This window comes from Chiloscyllium plagiosum, chromosome 5 (genome assembly GCF_004010195.1).
Source record: "Chiloscyllium plagiosum isolate BGI_BamShark_2017 chromosome 5, ASM401019v2, whole genome shotgun sequence".
Taxonomy (NCBI): Eukaryota; Metazoa; Chordata; class Chondrichthyes; order Orectolobiformes; family Hemiscylliidae; genus Chiloscyllium; species Chiloscyllium plagiosum.
In genome coordinates, this window is record NC_057714.1 from 53893473 (window position 1) to 53909194 (window position 15722).

General features: G+C 41.2%; 1 protein-coding gene across 2 annotated transcripts in view; it reads left to right on the forward strand.

The window, feature by feature from the left end:
• The window catches only part of LOC122549908 (tensin-3-like), a 434491-nt gene that overhangs the window by 172742 nt on the left and 246027 nt on the right, over positions 1 to 15722 (forward strand). For both annotated transcript variants that reach the window (XM_043690124.1, XM_043690125.1), the window contains one exon: positions 10950 to 10987. In XM_043690124.1, the coding sequence (XP_043546059.1) occupies positions 10950 to 10987 (38 nt within the window). The remainder of the gene's footprint in view (positions 1 to 10949; positions 10988 to 15722) is intronic.

A 15722-nucleotide genomic window follows, 5' to 3' on the forward strand; every position in this document is an offset into this window, starting at 1 on the left:
TTAGAGGTTTTTAGATTCTTTAAGTTATGAGAATGATTAGATCCAAGGCAAGCTGTTTAATTGTTATCTTGAATTCTGCATCATGAGAAGGTTGCAGATGCCCTGGAGTTCTCAATAAATCATTGTTCTGCCAAATTATTTTTCATCAGCTAGTTCCTCTACTTGTGAGGTTTAGAAAGGGGAGAGAGAGGAGCTTTCTGCATTTATGCTGTTATAAATCAGTTTGTTTTTCCCGGCAGCTTTGTTGTCAAAGCAAACTACTTAAATATGGTTTGATTGCATGTTCGAAGACTAGTTTTGTTATCTTTTATGAATTTAACACTCTACAGGTAATCTTGCATCACCACAACGCGAAGCTGTTATACAAGTGTGAGTAAAAAATAGATGTGTCTTTTTTAATGTCTCTCTGAGTTTCAGTGCCTCTTAATGAGAAATGGAAATTCTGAATCAGCTGGTTTTGTTCATTACATGTGAGATCCTTGCGCTTATGAAATTATCAGAGCAACCATTTCAGTTCAGCAGTGTCCTTTTTTTTAAAAAAAGTCTATTTCTAGTTAATTAAAATCTCAGGTTTACAAGTCAAATGTTGAAAGACGAATATTGTCATGATCATAAACCATGAACCTAGATCACTATTGGACTTTTAACAGAAAAATGTATTCAAAATGTGAGGGTGAACAGTATAAAGGTTACTGTAGATGTAAATTCAGTGACTGCCTGGAGAGGAACCCTAGAATATCACACCTGAATGTGTCAAAGATGCTTCAAAGGGAGAAATGCACTGTAAACTGTAAGTACCTCTGTTCTGGAATATGATGGGAGAAAAGACAGCAATATGAGTGAGAGGCATGTTTCCACTTTCAAGAACACACAGGAGCAGGAATTAAAAGTGAGTTTCACCCCTTGGATGCGCGTGTATATGTGTGAGTGTGATTGTGGGTTGAGATATCCGTGTATTGTTCTGAGCTCAAGTGTAAGTATGCTGTATGAGTCACAGTCAAAGAATCATCCAGTAGTCACCCTGGCGTTGCAGGCAAACAAATCGCTAACTCGAACTGCTGGAAGCTAGTCAGTAAGCTCGTCAAACAGAAACCGGTAAAAATAATTTCAACCAATCATCAAAGCCAAGAACCTGAATTCACTGCTTAATTATTAATGATCCACAATCTATCTTCTTGAATAACTCAGCAATTGATATACATATGTAATTTTAAATTTTTAGGTTCTTTTAGACTTCTATTGAAAGTGAGAAGCGTGTATTGTATTATTATTTCTTCTCATGTTTAGTAACTAATAAACCAATTGTTTTATCAACTCAAGAAAGTCTGGTTAAATTGGCACCTTTTAAAACTCAAATTTATTTGTTTTGGGCAAAATGTATCCACAAGGGGGTGGATTCCTTTTAATGAACTTGCTGTGACCAGCCAAGACAGCAGGAGCCACCTCAGATGGGAGCTTGGCAATCTAGTATATCCTGTCTGGAACAGTAACTAATTGGAGCCATTTTACGTGGGAATTGGTTTGCACAAATTGAGGGCATGTATCCTTTAAAACCACAGATACACCAAGTGTAAATAGAAAATAATTAGAGGATAAATTGTCCCTTTCAAAGACGTTGCAGAAAGCTTTCTCAAATTTGCCCTACACCTATACCGAAATGGCCACTTTCAATGTCAGTCTTGGCGAATTTACTAAAGGAAGTTACTCGAGGATTTAAAAATTCTGTCCCTTGAGTAACTAAAAGATTTAGCAAGGCTGTCAGGATTAGAATTTTACCTGAAAGCCAGAAATTTTAGAAGTAATATCAAATGGCTTACAAGTGAAAGGTGAGGACTGCAAAATTGTGAGTAAGCATGGAAAAGATTAAAATTGGAGCAATGGAAGTTAGAATTTCAAAAAAAACTGGAAGGAGAGGGAGGTAAAGGCAAGTGAGAAAGAGGGGAAAGCCGAGGGAAAGAAATGAGAAAGAGGGGACAAAGCAATCCGAGAAGAGGGAGAATTTCAGGAAAAAGAGGAGGAAAGGGAATGTGAACTAAGACAGCTCGAGCTGAGGGATAGGAATTCTGCCATGTCCCAAGGCAATACTAGTTCCAACTCGAGGGCAGAGGCTGCTGAATTTGCACATTCAGTTCTTAGGTCCGAGGAGGTTGAGGTGGAATCCTTATTTATCTCCTTCGAGCAGGTCATGCAGTAGTTCAAGTGGTCAGTCCAGCATTGGCCCTTGTTAATGTAGAATAAGCTTTTGGGGAAGGCTCATGAAGTTTATTCCCTCTTGCTTGAGAAAAATATCACTGATTATGTCTCGGGTGTACAAAGTTAAAAATCACACAATGCAACAGGTTATAGTGCAACAGGTTTATTTGGAAGCACTAGCTTTCAGAGCGCTGCTCCTTCGTCAGATGGTTGTGGAGGTTAAGATCATGCTCACAGAATTTATAACCAAAGGAGTCGTGTCATGGAGATGTGATACAGTAAACAATCTTAGTTTGTAATGGTTTCTATTTTTTGATATGTAAGTCCCAGAACTTCTTTTAAATTACATTCTCAAGACAAAAATCACACAACACCAGGTTATAGTCTAACAGATTTATTTGGAAGCACTAGCTTTCGGAGCGCTGCTCCTTCAGGGGATTGTAGAGAATAAGATTGTAAGATACAGAATTTATAGCAAAAGTTTCCAGTGTGATGTATTGAAATTATATATTGAAAAGACCTGGATTGTTTGTTAAGTGTCTCATCTTTTAGAATGACAGTGTTGGTTTCAGTTCTTTCATACATAAATCACAAAACCTTTTTTAAAAGTGACATTCTCAAGTGCACTTCAACAATTGGTGTCATGTCGGCCCAGATAAGGTACTGAAGGTGTTAACTCCCTGTGAGGCTGTCTGTGTCACAATGGGCAGACTGATTCTAATCTAAAACACGGATTTACAGAATTTTACATGGATTCATGAGGTTTTTGAGCAAAGTAAAATGTAATTTTGCAAGTACAAATTCACCCCACAAACTTATATGCGTATGTGTGCATGGGCGGGGGGCGGTTTATGAGAGTCTGTGAGAGGGGGTGTGTGTGTGTGTCCATAGTGCAATGGGATCACCTGTAGTGTGACATGAACCCAAGGTCCCAGTTGAGACCATCCCCATGGGTACCATACTTGGCTATCGGCCTCTGCTCAGCTACTTTGCATTGTTGCCTGTCCCGAAGTCCACCTTGGAGGGCGGTCACCCGAAGTTCTGAGGTCGAATGTCCTGGACTGCTGACGTGTTCTCCGACTGGGAGGGAACACTCCTGCCTGTTGATTGTCCATTCATCCATTGCCATAGCCTCTGTTTGATCTTGTCAATGTACCATGCCTCAGGGCATCCTTGCCTGCAGGGTATGCGATAGACAACGTTGGCCGAGTCACATGAGTACCTGCCACATACATGGTGGGAGGTGTCCCCACGCGTAATGGTGGTATCCCTGTCGACATTCTGACACGTCTTGCAGCGTCTACTGTCACAAGGTTGTATTGTATCGTCCTGAAAGCCGGGCAGCTTGCTGTGAACAATGATCTGTTTGAGGTTTGGTGGTTGTTTAAAGGCGAGCAGTGGAGGTGTGGGGAAGGTCTTGGCGAGGTGCTCATCCTCATTGATAACGAGTTGCAGCTGTGAAGAACATGGCGTAGTTTTTCGACTCCTGGGAAGTACTGGACAACGAAGGGTAGCCTGTCGGTTGCAGCTCATGTCTGTCTCCTGAGGAGGTCATTACGGTTTCTTGCTGTGGCATGTCAGAACTGGTGGTCGATGAGTTGAGCATCGTACCCCGTTCTTATGAGGGCGTCACTGAGTACTTCCAAGTGCCCATCATGTTCTTCCTCATCTGAACAGATTCTGTGTATGCCTAAGACTTGTCCATAGGGGATGGCTGTATTAATATGTTTCAGGTGGAATCTGGAGAAATATAGCATCATGAGGTTATCTGTGGGTTTGCGGTAGAGTGTGGTGCTGAGGTGCCTGTCCTTGATGCAGGTGCATGTGTCCAAGAATGAGACAGATAGTAGTGAGCACTCTGGTGAGTTTGGTGGGATGAAACATGTTGATATCACTGTGTAGTTTTTTCAGTGACTCCTCTCCACGGATCCAGGGGAAGAAAATGTCGTCAATGTACCTGGTGTATAATGTTGGTTGGAGGTCCTGTGTAGAGAAGAAGTCTGGTTCAAACCTGTGCGTGAAATGTTGGCATGTTGGGGTGCAAATTTGGTCCCCATGGCTGTTCCATGTGTCTGGATGAAGAGCTGGCTGTCAAAGGTGAAGATGTGATCGAGAATAAAGCGGATGTGGTTCCCCTGATTAGGAAGGGGAGTAGAGGCAACCCTGGTATTTATAGACCAGTGAGTCTTACTTCAGTTGTTGGTAAAGTGTTGGAAAAGGTTATAAGAGATAGGATATATAATCATCTACCAAAGAATAATTTGATTAGGGATAGTCAGCACAGTTTTGTGAAGGGTAGGTCGTGCCTCACAAACCTTATTGAGTTCTTTGAGAAGGTGACCAAACAGGTAGATGAAAGTAAGCCGGTTGATGTGGTGTATATGGATTTCAGCAAGGCATTCGATAAGGTTCCCCACAGTAGGCTATTGTACACAATGCGGAAGAATGGGATTGTGGGAGACATAGCAGTTTGGATCAGTAATTGGCTTGCTGAAAGAAGACAGAGGGTGGTGGTTGATGGGAAATGTTCATCCTGGAGTCCAGTTACTAGTGGTGGACCGCAAGGGCCGGTGTGGGGTCCACTGCTGTTCGTCATTTTTATAAAGGACTTGGATGAGGGCATAGAAGGGTGGGTTATTAAATTTGCAGACGACACTAAGGTGTGTGGGGTCCACTGCTGTTCGTCATTTTTATAAAGGACTTGGATGAGGGCGTAGAAGGGTGGGTTAGTAAATTTGCAGACGACACTAAGGTTGGTGGAATTGTGGATAGTGACGAAGGATGTTGGAGGTTACAGAGAGACATAAATAAGCTGCAGAGCTGGGCTGAGAAGTGGCGAATGGAGGAAAGGCTGAGGGGCTTGAGGCTGTTTTCATTGGAGAGAAGAAGGTTGAGAGGTGACTTAATGGTTACAGAGAGACATAAATAAGCTGCAGAGCTGGGCTGAGAAGTGGCGAATGGAGGTAAATGCGGACAAGTGTGAGGTGGTTCACTTTGGTCGGAGTAACAGGAATGCAAAGTACTGGGCTAATGGTAAGTTTCTTGGTAGAGTAGATGAGCAGAGAGATCGCGGTGTCCAGGTACACAGATCCTTGAAAGTTGCCACCCAGGTTGACAGGGTTGTTAAGAAGGCATACAATGTTTTAGCTTTTATTAATATAGGGATTGAGTTCTGGAACCATGAGGTTATGCTGCAGCTGTACAAAGCTCTGGTGCGGCCGCACTTGGTGTATTGTGTAGTAGTAAGGGTATGGAATGCTTTGCCTGTAACGGTAGTAGATTCGCCAACTTTAAGTACATTTAAGTCGTCATTGGATAAGCATATGGACGTACATGGAATAGTGTAGGTTAGATGGGCCTCAGATTGGTATGACAGGTCGGTGCGACATCGAGGGCCGAAGGGCTTGTACTGCACTGTAATGTTCTATGTTCTATGTGTTCTATGTTCTATGAGGTGTCGGATAGTGCTCTGAGATTGGCAGTTGTTGGTGTTGAGTACTGCGGCTGTTACTGTCATGCCGTCATTGTGGGGAATGCTGGTGTAGAGTGCTGAAACATCCATTGTGACGAGGAATGTTCTTGGTTTGATTGGTCTGTGGGTGCTGAGTTTCTGGAAGAAATCTGCAGTGTCGTGACAGAAGCTGGGGTTCCCCTGTACAATGGTTTCAAGATGCCTTTGACATAGCCAGAGAGGTTCTCACATAGGTTCGATGGGACGTCCTGGTGTATTGGCTTTGTGTATCTTCGGAAGGCAGTAGAAGTCGCCTATACGAGCGTTACATGGGATGAGTGTGCATAGGGAACTCTGAAGAACTGGATTCAAAGTCCTGATCAATGTGTTTAGTTCACGGGTGTGCTGTTTGGTCAGATCGGTCGGGAGTTGCCTGTCGTGTTCCTGGTTGTTCAGTTGTCAGTACAATTCCTTGCAGTAATCTGTTCTATTCTAAATGACGATGGCTCCTTCTCTATTTGCTGGTTTGATGACAGTGTTGTGATTGGTTTTGAGAGCCATTCTCCACAATCACCAGATGAAGGAGCAGCGATCCGAAAGCTAGTACTTCCAAATAAACCTGTTGGACTGTAACCTGGTGTGGTGTGATTTTTAACTTTGTACACCCCAGTCCAACACCGGCATCTCCGAATCATTCTCAAGGCAGCTCAGGTTTTTAAACAACAGGCATGAAGTCTGTAGGTGTCCCAATGCTGTGTCAGATTGACAAACCCTCTGTGTCATTTTCACATGGATTCATGCGGTTTTTGAGCAAAATAAAATGTAATTCTGCAAAAAAAATTCACTCCATAATTTAAAAGAAGTTATGGGATTTACATATTAAAGAACAGAAACCAGCATATCCCATAATAAAAGATGGAAGTTTTCATCTCAGATTATTTACTATATCACATCTCTATGACACTGGACTCCTTTGGCTATAAATTCTATGAGCAGGATCTGAACCTCATCAACCACCTGATGAAGGAGCGCGCTCCAAAAGCTCGTGCTTCCAGGGATAAACGTCTTGGACGATAACCTGGTGTTGGGTGATTTTTAACCTCCTCAGGACAGAAAGCATGGTTTTGCAATGAAAAGTGGGGCCAGACAAGTTTGTGTCTTTTCACTAGCAAAAGGGCATATTTGGGCCAACTGTTGGAGGCTCCGGGAAATGCTGCAGGATTTATTGGGGCAGGTATGTCTGGTGATCGTCAGAAAGCATAGTAGACCAGGCCATGGCTCTGACTGCAGCTGTGAAACCCTGTAAAGGCACTCCTGAGAATGTGCATGAGGTTAAATTAATCTTTGAGAGTTACTGGGATTTTGCATCTGAAGAAAGGTTGGCCACAGTTCCCAGAGTGAGGTGAGCGGGCCTGCTGTGATTCGGAAGGGTATCAGGACCAGCTAACTTGAACTTCCTCTTAGAGAATGCAGTCAGTCCAGTGGTGCTCACAAAGGGAATTGAAGAGAAGTACGTACCTATCCATATTTGCAGGTAAGAGTCACCAGCAGTTAGAATGCATTACTACATATAATCAATCAGTCTATTAGGACCTCAGTTATACAGGGCATTGGTGAAACTGTATCTCAACTACTATGTGCGATTTTGGTTTCCTTATTTAAGGAAGCATGTAAGTGTATTGCTGGTAGTTCTGAGCATATTTACTGGATTGCAGTAAGTTGGAATGAGCACGTCCTCTTATGAGAATAGGTCAGAACAGGCTGAGCTTGTTTCCACTGGAATTTAGAAGAGTGAGGAGTGACTTCATTGAAGTGTTATATCCTGAATGATCTTGAAGGTGGATGCAGAAAAGATGTTTCCTCTTGGTGGTCAGTCCAGAACCAGGGAGCACTGTTTCAAAATTAAGGGTCACCCTTTGAGGACAGAAAATGGAAGTTGAGACTCAAACAGATCAGCCATGTTCTTACTGAATCGTGGAACAGGCTCCTATGCTGCTCCTAATTCTTTTGCCTGTGTTCACTTGGTGCACCTGCAATTGTAACCATTTGGAACCAGTGACCACTGGATTTGTCCCCACTCTGCCTGTGGATAGTGTAACCTGCTCTTGTGCAATGAACCGACAGGGCCCAAGGTAAAAGCATCCCAGTGTTCTGAGATTCATCATGGAGACAGGCCAACTGCAGAGCAAGTTCCTGGCATTTTCCTTAGCTGTTCTGTGCCTTCCTCTCATTCAGTTGTAACAGTTTTTGGAAATGTTTTTTGAAACATACAGCTATGATAATTAAACTTAGCTAATCAGACCAAAAGTGAAAGAGAATACAAGTCTTGGGGCTGAAGACATCAAAGTGTATGGGGTGGAAGCAGGATCTGTTTACTGAGTAGGTGGTCAGTCATGATCATGTTGAACGGTGAAGCAGGCGCAAAGGGCCGAGTGGCCTACATCTGTTCCTGTTTTCTGTGTTTCAAACAGTTTCAGTGTCTCTGGTTAAAAATGGTCATTCTAAGGTAGTTAGTTTCATACAATTCATTTGGGTTGTCTGGATTTATCCTGTTATCAGAGCAGTCATTTTTAGATCAGCTGCGTCCTTTTAAAATTCATTTTCGTTCAATGGAAGTCATGGATATTAAGTCAAATGATAAACCTTAAATATTTATCAACTATTTTCACTTTGATTCAGTGGGATAGTTGTGTTTGGCTCCCACATAAACACCGATGTGTATCATACACTTCTATTTGAAAATAGAATGTCTGTTGGGAATGGACTGACAATATATATTGCACATCATCAGAAAGAGTCTTTATGCATTAAGCATTTAGCATTAGAAAAATATCCTTTGACTAATTTGACCCTGTTGCTCCTTGTCCCGCTCAACTTTCAGATTAATCTTCCAATTTTTTGACTGTCATCTGCTCTACATTGTAAGTTGCAACATTTCAAGCCTGAAAAGTCCAAGTTGTCTTCATTTTTCCATCTAATTAAGAATTGTGAAAGGTAAAATCAGCCCATAGTTCTTTGGACTGTCTCCAACACTTGAACGTGATTGAAATGAATGTGACACTCGAGGTGTCACCTAACTTGGGATATCTTCAGCTTGACTGTGACTTGTAATTCATTATTTCAGCTGTAGAATACATAGTGCTGTTGACTTTCTTTTCTTTCTTTCTTGCTGCTCTGCGATGTTTGGAGTATTAAGCGTCAGATCTCCTGAAACTGCTAAGTATCTTTGACCTTCTCTTTCAAGCATATGTCCTGCCCATTTGTACTCCAGTTTGCAATGTGTCAAACTGCAAACTCTCATTGAAAATTAAAAATTCTCCTTGTCCCAACACTGAATGCCCACTCCCCAAATACTGCTTTCAAATCTTGTTCAACTTAGTATCAGAATCCACAATGTAACCTGAATTTGAGTTTTATCAATAATCCTCTGGTGAATTCTATCCAATGTTCTTTGGAGGTCGAAGTCTCCTGCATTTCATTTGGGATGTCAGTTCTTCAAGCACTTCAAAAGGATTTGCCTGACAGAGTCTTCCACTTCTGAATTCATGTTGCTGGCTACTTATGAAATGATTACTCCCTGTATAATCTTCCAGTTTACACTTGATAATTCATTCCATAATTTATAGCTTTATAGCTCATTGTTCTTGTGCTGCAGTGGTAGTGACCCTACCTGTGAGCCAGACAGCCAGGGTTCAAATCCCATATGCATCAGAGCTGTGTGATAACATCTTTGAACATTTTGATTTGATTTATTTATTGTCACATGTATTTTGTTACAAAATACAGTGAAAAGTGTTGTTGTATAGTGTTGCCACTGTCCAGCGCCATCTTAAAATACAGAAAAATAAAACGTCAAGGCAGAAGAACAAAGAAAAAATGTTAAAATTTACAGTTCTCCTTATTCAGTAAGGATCTGCATCACTTTCTGCCCTAGGATAGACTAGATTACTTACAGTGTGGAAACAGGCCCTTCGGCCCAACAAGTCCACACCGACCCTCCGAAGAGCAATCCACCCAGATCCATTCCCCTACACCTAACACTACGGACAATTTAGCATGGCCAATTCACCTATAACCTGCACATTTTTGGACTGTGGGAGGAAACCGGAGCACCTGGAGGAAACCCACGCAGGCATAGGGAGAATGTGCAAACTCCACACAGACAGTTGCCTGTGGCGGAAATTGAACCCAGGTCTCTGGCGCTGTGAGACAGCAGTGCTAACCACTGTGCCGCAAGGTTCTCCGTTATAATAAATAAGGGAGTTGCTTATTCCTTGTCAAGTTAGTAGCATGACTAGAGCTCAATAGCCCATTGAGTACTGTTGTCTCAAAGTCGTTCAGTCACCATTTAGGGCTGTGGAAGTGAGTTGAAAGCAAATTCACCTGTATAATGGAAAATCCTATGTTTCACTTCACTTCCCTGCTGGTAACCTGAACTAATCTAAGTGGCTGTTAAGACTTTGCCATTAGTAAACTGTTGTAACCGTCCAGTAATTGCAACTTTCAGAGAAGCACTTGAAAGAGCAGAAATCAGGAGTAATCAAAAAGGTGGTGTGATTGCTCGGCAGTAATTTGTTCAAGTTTTTGAAATTTGACCACTTTTTCTTATTTTTAGTTATGTTTTACGGCACAACTAAAAGGATAGTTTTTATGACAATTCTTGTCTTTTTGTTTAAGTTAGTAATAGATGTTGTGGCAGCTAAAATCTGTTCATTAAACAATGAAAAAGACTTTCTTTCTAAGGACTTAATAATTGTAACATAATCATTGATCAGTTAGTTCTTAGTTTTGCCACCAATAAGCATGCAAACACCATCCATTGTGTGATTGAAAAAAAAATTGAATGGCTGAAAAGCAGAAACTGGCAAAAATTCACATGGAATGATATGTGTCCTTTGCAAATGGGAAACAGTCACATTTTAATTCTGAACATCCAGTTGGCTTTGTAGAATTTTAACCGTACAGTACCATTTCTGTTCATAATTTTAAGGCACAATGTATTTCAGTTCTCAACATTTACATACCTTTACTCCCATCCAGTTCCATTATATTAGACTGAAAATAGTTATTTGAAGGTGTCTTGATAGATCAAAGTATGGAATGCAAAACAAAAGTTACCAAAATGCACTTTATCTGCTTGAAAGCCTTCCAACTTTTTTAAAAAAAAAGGAGGTTGGGGTTGATAATTGAAAGAGCCTCAAACAGCCCCAACAGCTTTTAGAATTTCAGCGAGGAGTTAATTTTGAAGGAAATGGCTTCTACTATCAACTACTGTATTTAATTTGTTTTCATTATTCTTTTCCAGTTTGCAAATACGCGTGTCACAAGAAATGCGAGTCAAAGGTAAGTCAGAATAAAAGGTGACTATTTTAATTACGGATCGATAGGAAATTTGACACATTGGCTTTTTACACCTCTTTGCAGGAAGAACTTTGATTTTATGTTGTACCTTTAATCACCTGGGTATTTCCAAACCTCCGTGCCAATAATATACTTTTAAAGGATATTTACTGTTGTAATTTGGAATACACATCAAGTAATATTTGTGCAGTGAGTTCTGACAAGTAGCGATGAGATAGCATATTAGATAACTTGTTTTTGTGGTAATGGTTGAGGAATAAATAGCGACCAAGACACCAGCAAGAACTTGTTCAAAAATAAAGTTTTGTGATCATTGCCATCTATCTGAGAAGGCAAATGGAACCTTGGTTTGACATCTTATCTGAAAGGCAGCTAATGGAACACTTCTTAGTACTATGACAAACTGGCAGTCTGGATTGCATATTCAGAACCCTGGAGTGAAACATGAAACTAAGATGAGAATGCTGCTACTGAGCCATGGTTGATAGCACTGATGTGGCCAAAAGAGCTTTAGATTAACTGCTGAGGCAGAATTTACTTCTCAAAGTAAGCAGCTTGTTGCTTAAGTAATGAATGAAGTGAGTTAGGTAGTTTGTCTGACTGAAACTCTGAACATTTAGACAAGTAAAAATGAATTGTCCAATAACATGTTCAGAATTTTGCTAATTGCACTGCCAATTGTTGAATATACCTGTGTTTTGTTTGTGTGGAGACACAGATTGGCGTGAGCTGAGTGATAGGAAGCAGAAAATAATGACCAATGAATTTATTTTAGATTTGAAGAGATTTGTAGTGGAGTTGCTGGGGGCAGGATTAGGATCCTTTCCTGGTCATATTAATCAAAAGGACATTAACAAGTTGATGCAGTGGGCAGATATGTGGCAGATGAAGTTCAGTGGGGAGTGAATGCAGTGTTGGTGTTGCATTTTTGTTTGAAGGATGCAGACAGACAGCATAAATATATGGGATACAGTGTTAAAGAACTACAGGAGTAATTCATGTTGCTGGCTGTTTGCAAAGTGAGTAATACACTTCAGTGTATTTCTTCACAGATCAAAGGAGGTAGCAGGGTAGGTGGAGAGAGCAGTTAATAAAGCTTAAAGAAACCTGGGCTTTATTAATAGGGGCATAAAATATAAGAACAAGGAGGTGATGTTGCATTTCTGTAAGATGCTTGTTAGACCACAGTTGGAGTATTATATATGGTTATGGCCCCACAATACAGGAAGGATGTAAGCACTTTGGAGAGAGTGCAGAAGAGATTTTGAGAATGGTTCCAGTGCTGTGAGATGCTTTAGATCCGAGAATAGATTGGAGCGTTTGGGACTGTTTTACTTAGAGAGAAGACGACTCCAAGGAGTTCTGTCAAACGTTTTCACAATCAGAATGAGTTGGACAGAGTAGATAGGGAGAAACTGTTCCTACTTGTAGAAATGATCAAGAATGAGAAGGCAGATACTTAAAGTGATTTTCAAAAGAAATGTATATAATGTGAGAAAAAACATTTTCCACCCAAGTGGTTTTTGACTGAAATGAGAAAGATGGGTTCAATTGAGGTACTCTTGAGAGCATTGTATGATTGTTTTAAGTTAAATAACGTGTGGGGAAAAGCAGGATATCTGCACAACATCATGGTGTTCATTTGGAGAGTCGTGCAGATATGATGAGCAAAATAGCCTTTGTGTGTAACAATTTTGTAGTTCTATGAAGGGCAGTTGCCTAAACAAAGAAGAAAATTGAATGCAGAGCCATTCCTATTGCCTAATGTTCTCCTAAACTAAGTAACACTGGTAGTCAAGCTATTTTGCAATACCAAGGAATGCAGAGTAAGTTATCTGGTATTATCATTTCATGTAAAGGATATGGTTAAGAAATATATTCATTTTTCTCGTGTTGATTGTGTTCAAAGGTTAAAACCAATGCTATTAATCTCTCAGTTCACAAATAAAACTGAAGTTCGACCTTGAAAAATTGTTTTGCGTTGTTGAGGCATGTGGAATTTGCTAATATTTTGTTAATGACTTTTCCAAAAAGAAATCTACCTGGGGTGCTTTCCATGGAATGAACATTATGTGAATTCTGCTGTGACTGTGTTTGAAACATTTTAACATTACGTACAGACTGTGGAATTTATGCACTGCTATATTAACCAAACTTTTGTATTGTTTAAATAAGTCTGTCTGGTCCACATTACAATTGAATGAAGAGACAAACCATGTACCAAAAGCTTAAAATAATGGAAGTCAAAACAAGGTGAAGGAAAATCCAGAGGAGTGAGCCTTTAGAATAATTGCTTAAAGCCCTGTCTACTCCTTTCACAAATCTGTTTATCATCGCAATCTGTTTTTTCTTTTCATAATAAGTGGAATACACACTATTCAACCAATCCATGCTGGCACAATTCAAAACATCTAGTGATCGATGTGTTTGCACAATTGGCAGCATTTGATTAACAATTCTGAGTGCGCTAATAACTATGCTAACAACCAATTTAAGAGAATGAGTGGAAATTGTAATGTAGCTCATTTACACTTGCTACAATGGCATACATTCAAACACATAAGAACCTGTTCTGTGCAAACACAGGGATATGTTTAAGCTTTGTGCCTTTAAAATTTGACTGCATTTACTGACACCAGCTCATGCACACTACATGCTGCTTAAATTTGAATGGCTTTGAGGGACTGCAGCCGATTGGGACTCAGAAGTGAGGGGACGGGACGTTGGAGAGGGAGAATGGGGAACCAGACCCAGAATAGTTGGGCAGACATCGGGAGCATCCTCCCCTCACCCCTCTCCCCATGTGTCCTCACTCTCTCCCCACCCCTTGCACCCTCACAGAACACTTTTGTGCTGTCTTTTCATAATCAACCTGCATTTGATCAAATGAATATTAATTTTGTTTTGACTGATCAGTTCGAGATGCTTCTCTATTCCAGGTTTAGCTGACTGATCTGTAATTGCTCTGGCATTATCTTGATGTCCATTTTTGAACAAAGGTGTAATATTTGCAATTATCCATTTCCTCTGCATTTCATGCTCTGACTTCCCACTGTACTTTTGATGCTTCTTTTGCTGTCAGAATGCCTTATCAACTTCAATCTTCCCAATACATTGGGAAACGTGAAAATAGATAAGTCCCCAGAGTCTGATGAGATGTATCCCAGTATACTGAGAGAGGTAAAGGAGCAGATTGCTGGGGCCTTGACAACGATCTTGTATCCTCTTTAGTCCTAGGTGTGGTCCCAGAAGACTGGAAAATAGCCAATGTTCCTTCCTTTGAGAGGTACAACAGGGATAATCTAGGAAATTATAGGTCTGTGAGCCTTGCGTCGATGGGAAGGAAATTATTGGAGAAGATTCTAAGGGACAATATCTTTTCACAATTGGAAAAGAATAGACTGATTGGGGATAGTCATCACGGCTTTGTGCGGGGAGGTCTTGGCTCACACATTTGACTGAGGTTTTTGAGGAAGTGACAAAGATGATTCATGAGGGTGGGGAGTGGATGTTGTCTATGTGGACTTTCCTAAAGCATTTGTCAAGATAGGCTAGTCCAGAAGATTAAGTCACATAGTATCGATGATGAGATGGCAAGATGGCTTGATCATGGAAGACAGAGGGTAGTAAAGGAGGGATGTTTTTCTGACTGAAAGTCTGAGACTAGTGCTGTTCTACAAGGGACATTCCTGGGACCTCTCTTGTTAGTAATATATGCATACAAAATATATATACATAATTTGGATTAAAATGTTTGATTAGTAAGTTTTAAGACAAATGAAAGTTGATAGACTTGTGGGTAGTGAGGAAGGTTGTCAAAGGATATAAGGGAAGAGATAGAAGCAGATATGATAGCAACATTAAAGAGGCATTTAGACAGATACATGAACAGGATGGGGTTGTTTCGGATGGCATCATGATCGGTGCAGATGTGATAGGCCGAAGAGTCTGTTCCTGTGCCATACTGTTCTAAGGTCTAATACCTTATTAATTTTAAACCCTTCAGATGTCTGACCTATCACCTCTTTTTGCTATGATCCTTTTTTAAAAAAATTCTTGAATGAGACATGAGTGGTGCAGGCACAGTCAGCATTTGTTGTCGATCCCAGTTGCCCTTGGCTCTTGTTGCCATTTTGGAAGGCAGTTAAGAGGCAGTCACATTGCTGTGTGTCTGCAGTCGCATGTAGGCCAAACCATGTATGGATAGCAGTCTGAAGAATTTGGTGAACCGGATGGGTTTTTATGACAGTTGGCAATGATGTGATGATTATATAGCTAAAAATGTGTTGCTGGAAAAGCGCAGCAGGTCAGGCAGCATCCAAGGAGCAGGAGAATCGACGTTTCGGGCATGAGCCCTCCTTCAGGAATTAGGTTCGGTGGGGCAGGAGCAGGCTGAGACAATGGGTCGGCCGGGGCAGTCAGGTTTGTGGATTTTGTGCAGGAGGTAGAAACGGGCGGTGCGGGGTTGTGGGACAATGAGGTTGGAGGCGGTGGATGGGAGATCCCCTGAGGTGATGAGGTTCTGGATGGTCTGGGAGATGATAGTTTGGTGGTGGGAGGTGGGTTCATGGTCATGGGGGCAGTAGGAGGAGGTGTCCGCGAGCTGGCGTTTAGCCTCAGCGGTGTAAAGGTCGGTGCGCCAAACTACTACCGCGCCTCCCTTGTCTGCCGGTTTGATAGTGAGGTTGGGGTTGGAACGGAGGGAGTGGAGGGCTGC